General features: G+C 35.1%; 2 protein-coding genes across 2 annotated transcripts in view; one reads left to right on the forward strand and one right to left on the reverse strand.

The window, feature by feature from the left end:
* Nucleotides 1-14,844, forward strand: part of LOC134531252 (uncharacterized) — a 154,980-nt gene extending 140,136 nt beyond the window's left edge. The window contains exon 4 of the mRNA XM_063366945.1: nucleotides 14,717-14,844. The gene's annotated coding sequence lies outside the window, so the exon portion shown is untranslated. The remainder of the gene's footprint in view (nucleotides 1-14,716) is intronic.
* Nucleotides 1-17,560, reverse strand: part of LOC134531251 (multidrug resistance-associated protein 1-like) — a 592,793-nt gene that overhangs the window by 105,803 nt on the left and 469,430 nt on the right. The window contains exon 21 of the mRNA XM_063366941.1: nucleotides 14,746-14,966. Coding sequence (XP_063223011.1) covers nucleotides 14,746-14,966 — 221 coding nt within the window. The remainder of the gene's footprint in view (nucleotides 1-14,745; nucleotides 14,967-17,560) is intronic.

Genomic DNA, 17,560 nt, shown 5'->3' on the forward strand with positions numbered 1-17,560 from the left:
GATACAAAGAACCTGGGGGACCATCTGTGATTTCGGCACTTACGCCCTTATTGCCTTAAAAAAGTATGAAGCCGGCATCTGAGAGATGGGGACTTTTTAGGATCAATTTTTAACACCCAAAGGAACGTCTGTGCCAAATTTCAAACTTTTTTTTTTTTTTTTTTTTTTTAGGTTTGCTCGATTTTTCCCCTAAAATGCCTGGGCTATAAGTTTTAAACATTATAATATGGGTGGTAAATAAACCTACACATGTGTAGATCTCATTTACTATTCACTGTTATTTAGAATGCGTTTCTATATTAACTTGCGGTAAATTATACTATCTTGTTTTTACTTGTAAAATTAACTCTGTTTATTTTTGCACTTTACATAATATATCTTTGAAACTTGTAACTTAAGTTACTTTACCCATACGTTTATTTCAATCAGTTTTCGTGTATTTAATAAAATGTAGAAGTAACTTTTAAATACATATTTCATTGTGTGAAAAACGCTAGGCGTTAGTTATTCGCGCGACAATTTTTCACCCAGTGTAGGCCGACTTGTTTACTTGGAAAGGAGGGCTCCCTCCCCGGCAGACTTCTCTCTCCTGCCCTGGGGGTGCCGCACAGCTAGTACGACTTTCATGCTCCATATTATGTCTGTTGTACTTTTTAACAGATTAAAGCGGCTTAGCCCACCCATTCACGTTAGTTTATACAGTTTACATTTATTTTTGATAAATGTTTCGTTGGGTGCATGGTTACACGATTTGTTGATTAAGTTCTGTAAAGTTACAATTACGCCTAACAAAAGCTGAATGTAAAAATTTGTTATAGAGACTTGACAATGACTGTTATTGTTGTTATTATTAGGTACGTATATAGTCTTAATAACAGCTTCAAATTATTATTGTTATGATTATGTATATCGTCATAATAACAGCTTCATATTCTAATGTTAAATGCATAATTATTTAAAAAAAAAATCTTTTTGTAACAAACATTCTACAGGCGTAGGTAGTTTCGAAGTAACTATTCTTCTGGAAATATTTTTGAAACTTCTATAAAATCCTAGAGCATTTTAAGAACTTAATGTAGCTGACATAAATACCTATATGTTCGCCAATCTTCAAAAAGGATTGGTGTAACATATTCTCATATTACATGAAGCGAAAATATTTTGAATGTTTTTAACTTAATGTCTTAAAGATATTCATAATATGTCTACTAAGGTAGTCATTAAATTATTTTTGATTTTCAAACACTGTTTTTTATATCTTACACTAATGTCATATAATTTTTTTTCGGACAAAGGTTTAAGATAATCTTAAGATTGTTATTAATAAATTCCAACGAAATTGATACTAAAAAATTTACTTTCTTTTTAAATTTCGAACCCTGTTTTTATGTTAATAGTTAGTTTCATCAAATATTATTTAAACCAATTGTTTTAGATAAAACTTAGGAATTTTTACAATAAATTATATTTAATTTGATAGTAAAAGTATTTAAAAAAAAGTAATGTATTTTTGTTTTTCTACCCTTGTTATTTCCAGCCCTTGAAGTATTGGTTTGTATTATCAAAAATTGTTTCAAACTAAAGTTTTAAGTAACATTATATGATTAACAAACAATTTGAACGGATTTGAAAGTGCACCACTAAGGGAGTTATGAATTTTTTTTATTCTGCCCCTTATTTTTTTAACCCCTTGTAGCAATAGTACTTCCAATCAATTTTATTGTTTCAGACAAAGGTTTTTGATAAAAATTATAAGGTTTACCAACAACTTGAAGAATGTTATATTGTAACTAATGAGAGTTATGAGTTTTTTTTAATTCTACCCCTTATTTTTTCAACCCCTTGCAGTAATGGATGTTCCGATCGAAAATTTTTTAGACAAAAGTTTTAGATAAAAATTATATGATTGATACACAATTCGTACGAATTCTATGTTGTACCTACGAAGGAAGTTATGATTTTTGCCACCAACCCTTGTTTTTTCAACCCCTTGAAGTTGTGGTTGGTCGTATAAAAATTTATTTAAGATGAATGATGTACTGAATACTTTAAGGTTTCACGATAAAGGGATTTATGAGTGTACATGGTACATTATGATTTTTTTTAATTCAACACCTTTATTTTTTCCACCCCCTGCAACAATGGTTCGACATATAAAAAATAATTTCAGACAAAAGTTTTAGATAAAAATTATAAAATTTACTAACAATTATAACGATTTTGATGGTGTACTTACTGAGGGAGTTATGAAATATATATATTTCTTAATTTTTATCGTTATTTTATTTACTACATTACTGCAATGGTTCGTCTAATCAAAAATTGTTCCAGACAAAAGTTTATATAGAAATTATAAGAAAAATACATAATTAGTACAAATTTGATGCCTTACCTACGAACACAGTTATGATTTTTTTTGTCCGCCAACCCTTGTTTTTTCAACCCCTTGGAGATACCGTCGGTCGTATCAAAAACATATTCAGAGAAAATATTTTGGCATTACTCCTAAGAATTTTAATAAATTCAAAGGATGTGATATTTTCCATATTGCGTGATTTAGAACGATTTTTCTGTTTTTGAAAAAACCTTCCCCATTTCTACCCCTTTCTTCGGATATTGCTCATTAACGAACTCGATCGAGATTTTCCACATTTAGATTTTCTATATTAGTTTGGAATTGATTTGAGAAAAATTAGGACAGTTATCGCGTCCACAAGAAAGTGATATATATATACACATATGTATACATATACAAGCTTTTGAGTTGACGATGGTTTTGGGGTCTATGGACCATGAAACGAAAAACTATGTAAAAAAAATTCTGGAAGTCGCACCTTCGTAACGGCTACAATAGGTAGTAACTATTTCTTTGAAATCTACCTAAAATACGTAGGTATTAAAATTCTTCTATGCTAATGCACAAAGCTGTTTCGAATTGCTGGCTCCCTTGAGTCACGCGAGACAATTCATATGCTCCTGGGGTTCTCCTGAAACAGTAAAATCTGCAGCTGTGTACATCAATTTAATTTTACCAAAAGAAATGCATTTACCAGTGGTGATTGTACTTTGTTTCTAATTTTATTTTTGGTCAATGTTACTGCAGAAAATATTCTTTCAGTTGCTGCGTATGAATGAGGCAAGCATAGCATGGCTTTAATGAACACTGTTATAGAAGGGAACATTTGGTCTCCTATAGCATTTTTCATTCCAAAAACTGTATTCCAAAAATCCATTATATTTCTTCTCTACTGTAACTTATAGGTAGCTATATTGTGTGTAGGTGTTGACACTGCATTAATAATTCAATTATTAACTTAATTTGATTGTTAGGTAAAAAGTGTAGGACTATATGTATGTACAAATCCTTATTTTACTTAAAAAACACAATAAACATTTATTCAACACAACACAGTACACTATAATGACACAAGGATTTCCAACAATAAAATATTAGAATTTTTCTTCCTAAATTTATATATTAAAATTATTATTTATATGAATATAATATCACGGATGAGTCAGAAGTAGATGATGTACACCCAGGACAATACGTTGAGCACTATTAGATAGAACTCCAGTCAACAATACAATATATGAAAACAAACAGGAAATCGATTAGGAAATATTCACAACATAAAATTAGTGTTATAAATTAAATTAATCATATATCATTTCCAGAGGTAAATACAATTTTTGGGTTATGTCAAGTGGCTTTAACTTGGTTTGTTCAAATTTCTATTACAGATGTTGTTGACAGCTTTTAAACATGAATGCATGTAGTTAATTGGCATTTAGACTGAGCATAAATAATAACAATCAAACGAAATAGTATGGTAAGAAAATAAATAAATAGTACTTAAAATAAAATCTGTGTGGGTCATTGTTACCGCACACCATAAATTCGTCGTCTTTCTTCAGTGCTTCAACAGTCTTTAATAAACGCCATTCCCTATCCAGGTTATCGAAATATTTTTCTTCAATAACATTAAGAAAACATTTGGCAAGTGGCATTATACTGTGATTGTCATCTGATTTATACTTTTCTGGACTCAGCAAGGCTAAACCTTTTAGAACAGAGTCATTAAAATTTATTTGTTTTAAAACTTGGCTCCAAAATACAACATAGAAGGCCAAACAATTAACTTTCAATAGTGTTAACCTACATCACTTGGTCTAACTATGCTCTTATCTAATCCCATCAAAAAGAGCTTCCACTCTCGCTCCTAGATAAACTTTGCTTATGTCTAAAACTGGCCGTTGTCAGCTGTATTTTCTTTTTCAATTGGATTATTTGAAACATATAATATTTCATTGTCAGTTTCATTTTTTCTCCCACCGATGAAACCAGAACATGAAAACGATATTAGTACATTGATAATATAAATTTAAATTAATTATTACTGTCGACAGAATAAAAGCCAGGAACAAAAAATATGACTTAATTAATGCCGAACGACCGAATTGAGTTCCTGACCTGACTCGTCGTCGTCAACTGAAAAATTAGATTCCCTTCCACTCCTGTGTGTGTTTGAATAACACTTAATAATAAAACAATTTAGTGTAAACATAATATTATATTCAAGGCAAAAAACTCGAAAAAGTACTAGCTGGGGACACCCTGATTGTGTCTGAGAGTTGGCGTACTTATGTTGTTCTTCTCCTGGTCACGTTCCCTTTCCCCTCTAGCTACCGGCCAATGGCAGCGAGGGGGCGGGGCTAGCAGTGATTCTGACACACTTTTCTCTGATACGGTCTAATGACCATACGGTCAAGCGGTGTCGCCCCACTAGCGACCTTCCCCCACCCTGCTTCGGGTACTGTTGTGTATAGCCTTTTGTAACAAAAAATTAATTAACTGATAATAAATACCACATTAAAATCAGTTGCATTTTTCAGAAGAAGTAAGCGGAAATAAAAACAAACGCGTACAGTGACACTGTTTTATAGATATTATATAGAGATAAAAGCTTCCTTGAGTAGATACACAAGAATAAATGGTAAATACACCTACACTACATAATTAAATCACTACACCCGTGCGAAGCAGGGCAGGATAGCTAGTAATTCCACAAAAAACGTTTCAATAACAGTAAGTAGTAGGTTACTGACGAACAGTAGGTAGTAGGTTACTGAGAGTAACAGTAGGTAAGAAGCAACTTCTGCTGCTGCCCTGAAGATGGAGGCTGCAACGCATTCCGAAACGTCAGAAATAACTTCCATTGTGACGCCGCTAGAACCCAGAAGACAAGAACATTTATTAAAATGTTTCTAGTTGATTTGATTACTTAATGTATTTAAGTAAATTCTTGCTTATTGCCATAATGTTCCTGATTTGTTATGAAGTCGCTTGAAGTCTCGATTATCAGTGACACCGACATCTTATCATGTTTATCATCGGCCAAACATTATTACATTTGCAAGAGGAATTACCTCACAAAATGTGCCAGCCAATTTCAAACTTACCATACATAGTTTATCAAATACAGACACAAATGCAGACTTATTAGTACCTATAAATAAACACATGATCTTTATACAAGCATTCATTTTTCAATTCTTGTTTTTATACATTATAGATAAAATGGCTTCTTACATTAAGTACTGGTTGAAATACACTCAGCCGAGTTAACACTGATATTGCAATTATCTTTTATTTAAATGTAAATACGAATAATGTTAAAGGAATATATCGCACATATCTATCGAATATTGGATTAAGTATTTCATATATACAATTTTGAGACTGAATCTCTCCCCACACAGTGCTGAAATAGCAAGTTAGAACACATAAAACGTATACTTAGTGCAAAATGAAACCTTTCTTACAAGCAGAAACACTTTCCCAAAATGTACATGTTAATAATTTATGCAAAACTTGATACAACGATTTTATCTTTAGTGAAATTCTATCACATGCAATGTAGTAAGCACATAACTAATAAGTTACACTATCGCACTGAAAATGTATGTATGTAGTTAAGAACTGAACAATGCATAAAATGACATACCCAAAAACAATACAGCTATATCATGCGTTTGTACTAAAGAATCAAATGCAAACGTCTTGTAAAGTTCAGGTGAGTGTAACATGTGGTATATTTATAATGACTTACATGAGACGATTTCATTATGAATAGTGATAAATCATATTCAAAAACACAAATTTCTTCTTGTCTTCTTTGATTCGGGTTCATCATTGTTGGCAATAGCTTGTACACTTTTATTTCTTCTGGAATTTGATGGTTTCTTGACACTAAGTTTGTGTTGTCTTGCAGCAAATTCGTTCATAGCCTTCCTTTGTAATATAGTCAGGATCTCGTATGGGCAACGACCGCGGTCGTCGCGGGTCTACAAGTTCTGGCAACATACAGTTTAAGTACAACTTTGTCAATTGCTGATCCATTTGATCCTTCCAGAACAGATAATCTCTGTCAATACATGTGGTTTTAATTCCATTTGGAGTCCAGAGCCCGAAGATGCAGTAATTACGCCTTGTCACATGAAGTTGCCCTTGAACTTGGTAGAAAAAATAGTGATTCTTATTAATGTCTGTAACAGTTTTTTTTTGTCTCGAGATATGTTCCAAAATGTGCATTTCCTTTTAAGAATTAACTCATCAGGACTTAGAACTTCTGGCTTTACTCCAGAAGATGGACATTTTACTTCCACGATACAATCTCTTTCAATCAGTCCATCTGGGCTGGCCCCTAGAAATTGTATTTCTTCATCAACAAACAGTCCACATGCCTTTACTTGTACATCACAAGTCTCTTCCAGCTTTTTCACTACCTCTTTTTCGTGATCTCTAACCCATATCATAGCATCTGTATCGAAATCCTCATACAACAATGTAGCCACCAATTTTTGGCATGAAGTATGTGGTTTACGCCTACAAATAGTGCCAAAATTAGAAGCTGTCAACAATTTTCTCCTAGTTTATTTCCACAGGCCGCACTCCCTTTGTAAAAGGGTACCATTCTGCAGTTTCTAACGCTCTTCAAATGTAGAGGGTAAGGATTTAAAAAATCCTTCCTTAGCTAGGTTGTAACCTTCGTAAGTCATGTCTGGTTTTTGAGATTGGGGACTTTCAAAGGGAAACCTTGAGGATTTAGAGCTGTAGGTGGTAATCTTGCGCACATACTGGGTTATTAACATTTTGAGATTACAAGTGAATATAATGTCATATGTTGAGCGGACATAGGACTGAATTGTATATTTAGTTGTGAAGCCCTTTCATAGCAAACATTATATAAAAGCTATATTCAAGTTAAAATCTCTTAAATATGCTTTTATGGTATTAAAATGACATTAATTTGTGTAGCATAGGGTAGTAACATGTTATTATTATTGGTGACTGTAAGATATGGATGGACGCTGTGATAGTGTGAGTATGCGGAATTCCCCCGACCTCATATAAATATTTACTACACCTTCACGGTTGTACTGAAATAAGCTAAATGAGTATAGTTTCAGGTACATTGCGTATATATTACATTGATTTATAAGTTCTTTATTTATATTCAGCTCTCCGACTATTCCACGTTTTCCATGTTTTTTTCGATGATGGACACAATGATTCAGCCACCTTGAAATAATTTTTTCTATGTTTTGTTTTCAGATAGAATTCCTGAATAACTTTTCATTGAAAACCAAATTTTTTAACAGCCATTTGCTCTGATTTTTGTAATGACTCCCAACATAGATATTGGTGGAAAGTGTGTCTCATATTGTACATGTACACATGAGCATGTGTGTGTTCCCTATCTCTCTCTAAAGCTATCAAGTGTACATAATGGGAGTGCGTCGTTTGCCCTACAGGCGTTTGCCCTAAACGCATTTTCAAAGCATATTCTCGCAGTCCTCATTCCAAACAGGCGTTTGCCCTAAAAGCGTTTGCCCTAAAGGCGTTTGTCCTAAAGTCGTTTGCCCTACAGGCGTTTGCCCTACAGGCGTTTGCCCTAAAGGCGTTTGCACAAAATGTTTGATAATCACATTCGGACCAAGCTCCGGCATTTGCCCTAAAGGCGTTTGCCCTAAAATAAGTTTTTCGACAGTCGTTTGCCCTACAGGCGTTTGCCCTACAGGCGTTTGCCCTAAAAGTTTGCGAATTTTCAATAATCCGAAAATAAATGCTTGCCGGCGTTTGCCCTACAGTCGTTTGCCCTAAAGGCATTTGCCCTAAAGTCGTTTGCCCTACAGGAGTTTGTCCTACGAACCTTTTCGAAGATAGATGTCCTTACGTGTGTCGCCCCTGTTGACAAATGTTGGAACCATTCTCCAAATGAGTACAAAGTACAAAATTTACAAATTAAATGGCAGCACATACGGTTTGCTTTCCCAACGTTGAAGTCTAAGAATGCAGCTGTTAATTAAACCTTACAACAGATGGTGCGCCAATCTCAGTGACTGGATTGTATTTTTTAAATCATTTTTTTAACAGAGAGGTTGATGATGTAATATTTTCCCATGTGTGTGTGTGTGTGTGTGTTGGGGGGGGGGGGGGGGGGTTGTTAACTAGCGAACGAATTAACTTAATTTAATATTGCTGCTATATATAAAAATAAGCGTTAACAAAAGGAGCTCACAAAATTGTATTACCCTTGCCTTCTGGAATTTTCACTTAAAGTCATCCTAAAAACGATGACCCTAAAATAATTTAAGGCAGAGGATTATGCATATGCATTTATAAAAACATTTTTAGTGTTTAAAAGTTACTGTTAAAATAGCCTCCGAGACCTTCATGCCTATTTTCAATTTTTATATAACATGTGCCTAACTGAATCTGTCGTTTTATTAATATGTTTGTAGAATGCGGTGAAAATACTTCCATCGAGAGAGTGCATATTTTGCTAATTCGCCCAGATCATCTATAGCTTAACCTCTAATAAGTTTTATGGGAACAAGTGAAGTAGGTATAATAAAAGACTGATTTAATGTGTGACAGCCAATGAAATGTACAACTTTTCAAAATGCATTTAATCATATCATCCATATTGCCACAATATTTGAATGAATGTCATAGGTATGAGTGTAAACTAGGAACGATTTTGATATGTCGTGGAATGTACAATAATGAATTACGTAAAAGTATAATACACAAAGAAATATCATTAAATATAACTCTGTTTCATATGCTAATGAATCAGCATATTCGCAAAAAAAAAGTGCAATTTTAGTTAACATATTTTCAAAACAATTAAACAAACAGAATTTACTGGAAAATATGTTTTTCATAACTTAGTAGGAGAAAGTGACGTCTATTCACCATCACCTAAGTTTAATAAATAAATACGTTATTTGTTATTTTTGTTTTGTCTCATTTCTATGTACATGCTGTGCTGAAAGACTATTACTTCTAGATTTCAATGACAGTTTTTCTTGAGCGCGCGGTGTATCCCATGTCTACGTGTCGTCTTTGAAATCGTACAAATGACTTGTAGTTTTTATTAGTTTAGTTTCATATTTTGATATGGTTAATGAATCAAAACAAAACATCAATTTGTATACAACCTCAGTACACATAACATGGTAATTGTATGGTTTCTCAGCCGTATTTATAGTTATATGCGATTACGTAATGGAAAAGGTGTTTTCGTGTATGCTGCTGAAAGAATTCACTCCTTAAAATTTTATTTATGTGCTATGTGATAAATGCCCCATTGTGATACTTATGTAGGCCCTACCCAGCAGCCTAGTATCGTGAGCTGGGGCGGTTTAGCATTGAGCTTGAAACCATTGTCAACAAATCCCACTCGCAGAAAGCAGTTTTTATTTCGTTCTTATTCATGGACACTATTACTAAAATTATTTATTACCGCGAATTGTAATTTTTTTATAAGTATACATAAAGGTTTTTAATTTTTTAATAAGACATTTTTTTGTGACAGATATCTCAAAGAAAACAAAACCAGTAATTCGGTAGAATTCTATACGAGCCTCGTTGCCAAATTTAATGGACGCAAAATAATAAATTACCTACACATAGACACAGCGTAAATGTTACATGGCAGGACAAGATTCAAGAAAGGTTTAGCTTGGGAGAAGAGTCCTTTAAAAAAAATGTCAGGTAGGAGCCCTGGTTCAATACACAAGAAAGTCATTCGTAAAAAGATTCGACACTGCACAACTCGGCGTAAACTGGCTTACCAAGAAGATAGTCGGATGAAACTAAAACGGCGTGAACTCCAATCGACTAAACCAAATGTTAACTATGGATCCTCATCAGGGCAAGCTACGGATGTACAAGGGTGTACTCTTCCTGAAAATGAACTATTAAGTAAGTGTGAACATTACATCGCGTCACTGCAAGTCACTTTGGAAGAAGGAAGGAATATTGTGTAACAAACAAATATGCATACAATCCCGCAAGGAAAGTCGTTCTGTGTGCGGTGGACTAAAGTCACATTATTATTATTGAGAAATACCATTACATATCTTCATTATTTTATTTTGGGAATATAAGTGGAATCCACTATGGGAATATGGGAAATATTAAGGATAAATTCAGGGTTTTCTTTCGCTTAAAACAGAGCGACAAGCCAACTCTGGAAAGGCAGCCCATCAGGATATTACGAACTGTATGCGTACAAAGAAAAACCTGAAAGGCGGCCTTTCCGATGGGGCACAATTCAGGGTTTTCTTTCGCTTAAAAGAAAGCGAACAGCCAACTCTGGAAAGGCAGCCCATCAGGATTTTACGAACTGTATGCGTACAAAGAAAAAACCTGAAAGGCGGCCTTTCCGATGGGGCACAATTCAGGGTTTTCTTTCGCTTAAAACAGAGCGAACAGCCAACTCTGGAAAGGCAGCCCATCAGGATTTTACGAACTGTATGCGTACAAGGAAAAACCTGAAAGGCGGCCTTTCCGATGGGGCGAAATTCAGGGTTTTCTTTCGCTTAAAACAGAGCGAACAGCCAACTCTGGAAAGGCAGCCCATCAGGATTTTACGAACTGTATGCGTACAAGGAAAAACCTGAAAGGCGGCCTTTCCGATGGGGCGAAATTCAGGGTTTTCTTTCGCTTAAAACAGAGCGAACAGCCAACTCTGGAAAGGCAGCCCATCAGGATTTTACGAACTGTATGCGTACAAGGAAAAACCTGAAAGGCGGCCTTTCCGATGGGGCGAAATTCAGGGTTTTCTTTCGCTTAAAACAGAGCGAACAGCCAACTCTGGAAAGGCAGCCCATCAGGATTTTACGAACTGTATGCTTACAAGGAAAAACCTGAAAGGCGGCCTTTCCGATGGGGCGAAATTCAGGGTTTTCTTTCGCTTAAAACAGAGCGAACAGCCAACTCTGGAAAGGCAGCCCATCAGGATTATACAAACTGTATGCGTACAAGGAAAAAACCTGAAAGGCGGCCTTTCCGATGGGGCGAAATTCAGTGCCCACAACGATCTAACGAAAACTAAAAATTTCTGAAAGGGAGCCTTTCCGATGGGGCACAATTCAGGGTTTTCTTTCGCTTAAAACAAGGCGAACAGCCAACTCTGGAAAGGCAGCCCATCAGGATTTTATGGACTGTATGCGTACAAGGAAAAAACCTGAAAGGCGGCCTTTCCGATGGGGCACAATTCAGGGTTTTCTTTCGCTTAAAACAAGGCGAACAGCCAACTCTGGAAAGGCAGCCCATCAGGATTTTACGGACTGTATGCGTACAAGGAAAAAACCTGAAAGGCGGCCTTTCCGATGGGGCACAATTCAGGGTTTTCTTTCGCTTAAAACAGAGCGAACAGCCAACTCTGGAAAGGCAGCCCATCAGGATTTTACGAACTGTATGCTTACAAGGAAAAATCTGAAAGGCGCCCTTTCCAATGGGGCGCAATTCAGCGTCCCCGCATCGTCTCTCCCCTTACACACAACAGACGAAAGCGATTGCCGGGAAGATGATATGTCTGCGATAACAAATGTTTGACCACACACGACTACTCGCGCTCTCCGGCGGAACATGATCAAAAGTGTGACCTTGAACCGAGCCTGTAACAGTTCAGTTGTGAAGATAAAATCTATAGGAGTAAAAAGCTTAAAAATTTCAAGTAAAATTAAATCTTACCAAAATCCTATGAAGCTTTGGAGTGAAATAAAAAAAAAAAACTATCAACATTTATTATGAACGGGAGAGGGGAAAACCAAACCAAATATTGAATTACCTCAGAGTAAATAAACAATTTAATTGTCGACTTACTCTGATGAATAATTTTTGAAATAATTTTATCAGTAATACCAAGCATTTTAAGCTGAAGGTTATGTGCTGCATAGATTGAGAATTTTACGAAGTAAAACATTTAAATGTGTAACTAAAAATTCTGAAAACGCATCAGACACAACCGGTAAGTCATAATATCCACTAGATATGCTACTCTAACAGCTTGAGGTATAATAGCCACAATAACTACCACCAGACACTCATCCACACGGCAGGGAGAGGGTCTACATGTAGCTGCAGGCTATCCATGAATAAAATGTATACTGCCCGATATCTTAAAGAGGTATCTAATTGCATAAAGTATTTTACTGGAAATATTGCTGTATTCATTAGTATTTTTTGTTGCAAAAATAAGAACTCTGAAAAAAAAAAATAACTGGCGGACGTCAGTACTGGTTATTTAGTAGAAAATCTTAAATTTTGTTTCTTTCAATAATATATAGTATGGCCCAAATAAAAATTTAATATAAACTTTAAAATCTGTCTATAAGTTATGTTTGAAAAGTTTGTTATAAGGCTTATTCTATACAAATAATATTTTTTTTATAATCTAAATATTATGGGTGAGAGGCTTATTCAAAGATAAAGCTTCTTGCAGGGTGTGGTTTACTCTGGTATGTACAGAAACAGTCTTATCTCCTTGCCAATTCTGTAACAATTCAGGATTATTAATGATTAAAGTAATAAAATACTGTGTACAGCTACTTTTTGAAAACCTAACACAAATTTCATGAACTACCAATTTTTAATTAACAGTTAATTAAAAACAATATTTTTTGCTAAACGGGAGAACCCACACACTACAAGTAGTACACTGGCTTGAGTCTTACACCTACCCAGTTATTTGGCAATTCATTTCCTAAAGTATTAACAACCCAAAATATATACTTAAATTAGTAGCATGCTAAACAAGTTGCCATCCACCACACAATAAATATATAAAACAAAATGCACAATCAAACAGTCCTTATAAAAGTCAAGTTTACACCAGTGACAGATGGATGCACACATGGATAAAAGAAGTAGGGATGAGTCGGTACCGGTTTTCGGTTCTCGGTTCCTATGGTTCTCAGCATTTTAACCGGCACCGAGAACCGCAGCTAAAATGTTGGTACCGGTACCGGTACCGGCAGTATAGGAAAACCCTTTACGAAAATAGTCCTTCACTACAAAATAACTGCAGCATTAAATGGCTCAACTCAGGTCCAATTCACATATGAATTATTTTTTTTGGACTTCTGTGGAATAATATTCATCTCTAACTATAAAATAAATTAAACGTGAAAATATATAATATTATCGTCACATCTGTAAACAAAGTACGTTTTTCAATAAAAACAACAGCTGAAGGTTCCATAGATGTAATTCATCAATATGTGTAACTCTATAACGTGTCTCAGCAGAGAGATGTAAACAGAAATACGCCATATTTGTTTCACTGGTTTTAAAAATAGGCAGCTAATTGAGTCATTGACACGTAAGTAAGCGTGACTGGTGTATAAAGAACAATTAAAAGTGCAAATTCCATAGTATATTTGCTTAATAGAATGGATGATTATTTAAAATATTTCCATAATGATTTTCGGCATTATAAAATTTTATGCTTTTTGTGCAGTGCTGTGGAGTGTAAATTCACTGCATTTGCAGCCATCTAACAGAATGGCTAGTAACTTTCTCTTTTAGGCAAACGGGTTTGCTTTGAAAGTGGCACGTCTTTGTTTTTAGTGGTGTTAATAGCGTTGATGAATATCCCGCGGACACGTGATAAAAGATAATATCTTTAAAGTGTTTTTTTTTTTTTTTTTGTTGTTAGCAAAGTGGTGTCTGGTGTATGGTTGGTAGATGTATTTTACTATTGACTGGTCAAACTAAATGCTTGTTGACACTTGTAAAGTATAATTATTCTGGCAAAATAGTGCAAATTGTGTAAGAAATGGCATCAGAAGTTTGGCAGTATTTGGCATGACTGTGGAATCAAACTGAATTCGATATAGACAATAAGTTTGATGGACAATTTATTATTTTAATTCTTTGAAAGTTCACCATCATTGTATTCATTTCCATTATTGTAATATTTTCTTTTTATTATTATGTTTTAAAGGAGGGTGTATGTAGATTTCTTGAGGTAATTGCTATATTAACATAGTAAATTTTACAATTTTAGTTTTATTAAGTGTTCTCTATATTATTTATAATTATTATTCAGTAATACATATTACATTTGCAATAGGTAGGTGTGTATGCTGTAGCTTGAAAACTAAACTAAACCTTTTAATTTTCTTTGATAGCCTCTTTAAAGACTGAAACATAACGCCAATACATTGTAAGCATACAATAAAATCATTGAGAAAAGAACAATACAAATAAATTATTATTTTTCAGTGTTATAAACAATAAATTGTTGAAGATGTAAGTCTGGATACAGGCTTTTTAGTGCTTTTTTGTAGCCGAAACAATAAGTATTTGATTACTTGAAACACCTCATGAATGATGTTTGTTTTATCTTTGAAGTGACCGAGCACCGGGAAGAAACGGCTCACCCGGTAGATGTTGGGGATGGAGGCCCGGATGATCATGGGGAACATGGTGTCCAGCACGTTGACGTCGCTGGAGAAGCGCGTGAGGATGCGGCCGACGGGAGTGGTGTCGAACAGCGACTGTGGCAGGCGCAGGATGTTGGCGAGCATGCCGTTGTGGAGCAGCGTCGCTGCGTTGATGGTCCCGATGCTGATGGCCAGCGTGGCGATGCATGTGCTGACCACTGCAACAGTGAGTCGCTGTCACGAGCACCCACCTCGGGCCAGCCACGTCTTTCCATCCAGCTACATCCTCCGTAAAACCTATTTCGAAGGACGGTCACAAGTGGAAACTTGCTGCATGTGTCGCAACTCCTGCTTGGATGGAGAATTTTGATATTTGCCATCCCGGTATGCCCGACCACATTATAATCCTGATGCAACTTAGCAGCATTCAAGTCTATTATTGTGTACTGCCATGTTATTTACAAACACAGTAAATAATCAAGTGAATTATTTTACTACATAGATTCTTCCTTTTAAGAATAGGGTATTAAGTCTATTAAAACTAATATGACTGAACCATTAATTTAAGACAACCTCAAATAATATATCTATTATACCCATACAATATTAAATACAGAATGTTTTGCTAGTCTTCTTCCAAAATGTTTTTTACTATGTAACGTTGCAAGAACCCTGCCCTCCTAGCTAAATATTTTTCTTTTAAACTATTTTTATGCATGTAAATATTTCTTAAAAAGTCTCTCTAAGAATATTTTACCGTTTTTATGTATTTAAGGTTTGATATTTCACTTGCTACGTGTTTTAAGAATGTACTTGGTATTTTAACAGACATTTTCAATCATTACTATTTTTTATGTAATTATTCACAAATAAGTCGCCATACTAGATTTTTGTCTGTTTTGGCATACTTTTTCAGGTTTTTTCTAAATAATTTCAATTTTGTAAAGTAATTTGTATTATGATTGCTGTTCTTAATTTTCATTAACGTGTTGCATAATAGTTATAGAACACGGGACTGTGTCTGAGGTGATGTGTAGAAAGAGAGAGGCATAAGATGCCTGTAAGTGCGAAGGAGAACGAAACAGTGATTCCCCGCCAACAGAGATAAAAGCTGGGATTCCCCACTGGTCGTGGGAACTGTGTGATAACTGCTGTCTCACGGTGTGGGAGAGAGAAGGAGAAAGTGAATCCCCTGTTTCTATGGGTAGAAAACTGTTTTCAATGTATGTAGTGTGTTCTTATTGGCTTGTGATGTGTAGTGTGAATGAAGCGTGCGTGTGATTGGTAGGTGAGGTCATGTAACTGCTCTCCCTGCGTGGAGAAACCAGTGGCATGACTTCAACAGTTGTCCGTCGATCGCTGCACCAGTAGGTCGCGTTCGGTGGCTTCTCGCCAAAAATGAAGTAAATTGCGGGATAGATAATTTAACGTTGGTGGTCAGAGCCATGCCGAGTATTTAGTTAACCTAATTTTTTTTTATTTCATTCGGACAGTAATTAGAAATTGTGATCACCTTCGTCAGCGTTTGGCTCGTGGCGAATTTCGGTTTCGCCAGGTGCGGCCCTGTTCTAGGTCGCACTATTTTCGTGTACTTACAGTAAGATTTTACTGAAGGACTTAAATTAAGTTTTTTTTTTCCGTTAATTCTCATCGCCTGGGCTGCGAGCAATTCTCGACAGGCGGATGTACGAATGGAATGAGTGAGTAACATATTGAAAGTGATTGGATTTGTCTGTGCAACATTCTACTTTGGAAAATAAAACAAAAACTACGATCGGCGCTTAACATCTTTTTATTTTTGTATGTAACGAACCGTTATAACTATTATGTCTGTAAAGTTTTCTGTCTTTTTTCAAAGAATAAGCGAGCTGCACAAGCATGACTGAAGAATACATGTTAACATCTGAAGCATGAAGACATAAAATGAAGAAATTCACAGAATTCAACACAAGCTTACTAATACACCTGTACTTACACTTTCCAGTTTTGAAACATTAGACAAGTTTCTTCAGGCAGTCTCTTCACTTTCCAGTGTTAGCGATGTAAGAAAGTAGTGCACCTAATCAGTTAGCCTGCCAGTGCCATTAATAGCTTCCCTCAGAGCTGACATCATCAGGACAAAATGTATGATAACGTGGGAGCGCATCACAGCAACTGAGAACATCTGAACTCATTTGACTGCTTTGGGGTGGGAATTGTTTACCTGGGCTATCTTGTCAGGATCCACAAGAAACATGCATGTGGCCCAAAAGTATTATGGGGATTAATAGTCAAACCTGCCTTCTAAACATAGATAGTCTCATCTCAAATGGTCCAAATGCAAACCTAAATCTACTCTACTGAATGTGATGTTGCAAATATATTGAAAACTAAGTAGTACTTTCAATCGCTGAGCATATGTTACAAAAATACACAAGCCTAAGTCCCAAATGACATACCCTTGTTAAACTAATACCATACCTGCCAACTTTTTTAAACTCTCATCAGTAAAACTTTTAGAATTTATAAAGTTTGGCGTAAATCATATGCGGCAATTATTACTAAGTACTGGTAACCAATATCAATTTCTCGACTTTCCCATAACCTTATATTCGATCCAACAAAATCTTATGCAAAATTACTCTAAAAATATATTTTCTAGTGCTGCTGTAATAATATTTAAAAAAATTAGCACAACAATGTTAACAACTACACAAAAAACTGTAAATATGTAGAGTAGCGGTATATGCAAAAAAAAATGCTAAAAATCCGAAAATACTTTTATTATATGCTCTTTCACTTCCTCTTTTCAAAACAATCAGTGGAGATAAGT

The sequence above is a fragment of the Bacillus rossius genome, chromosome 3 (genome assembly GCF_032445375.1).
Source record: "Bacillus rossius redtenbacheri isolate Brsri chromosome 3, Brsri_v3, whole genome shotgun sequence".
Taxonomy (NCBI): Eukaryota; Metazoa; Arthropoda; class Insecta; order Phasmatodea; family Bacillidae; genus Bacillus; species Bacillus rossius.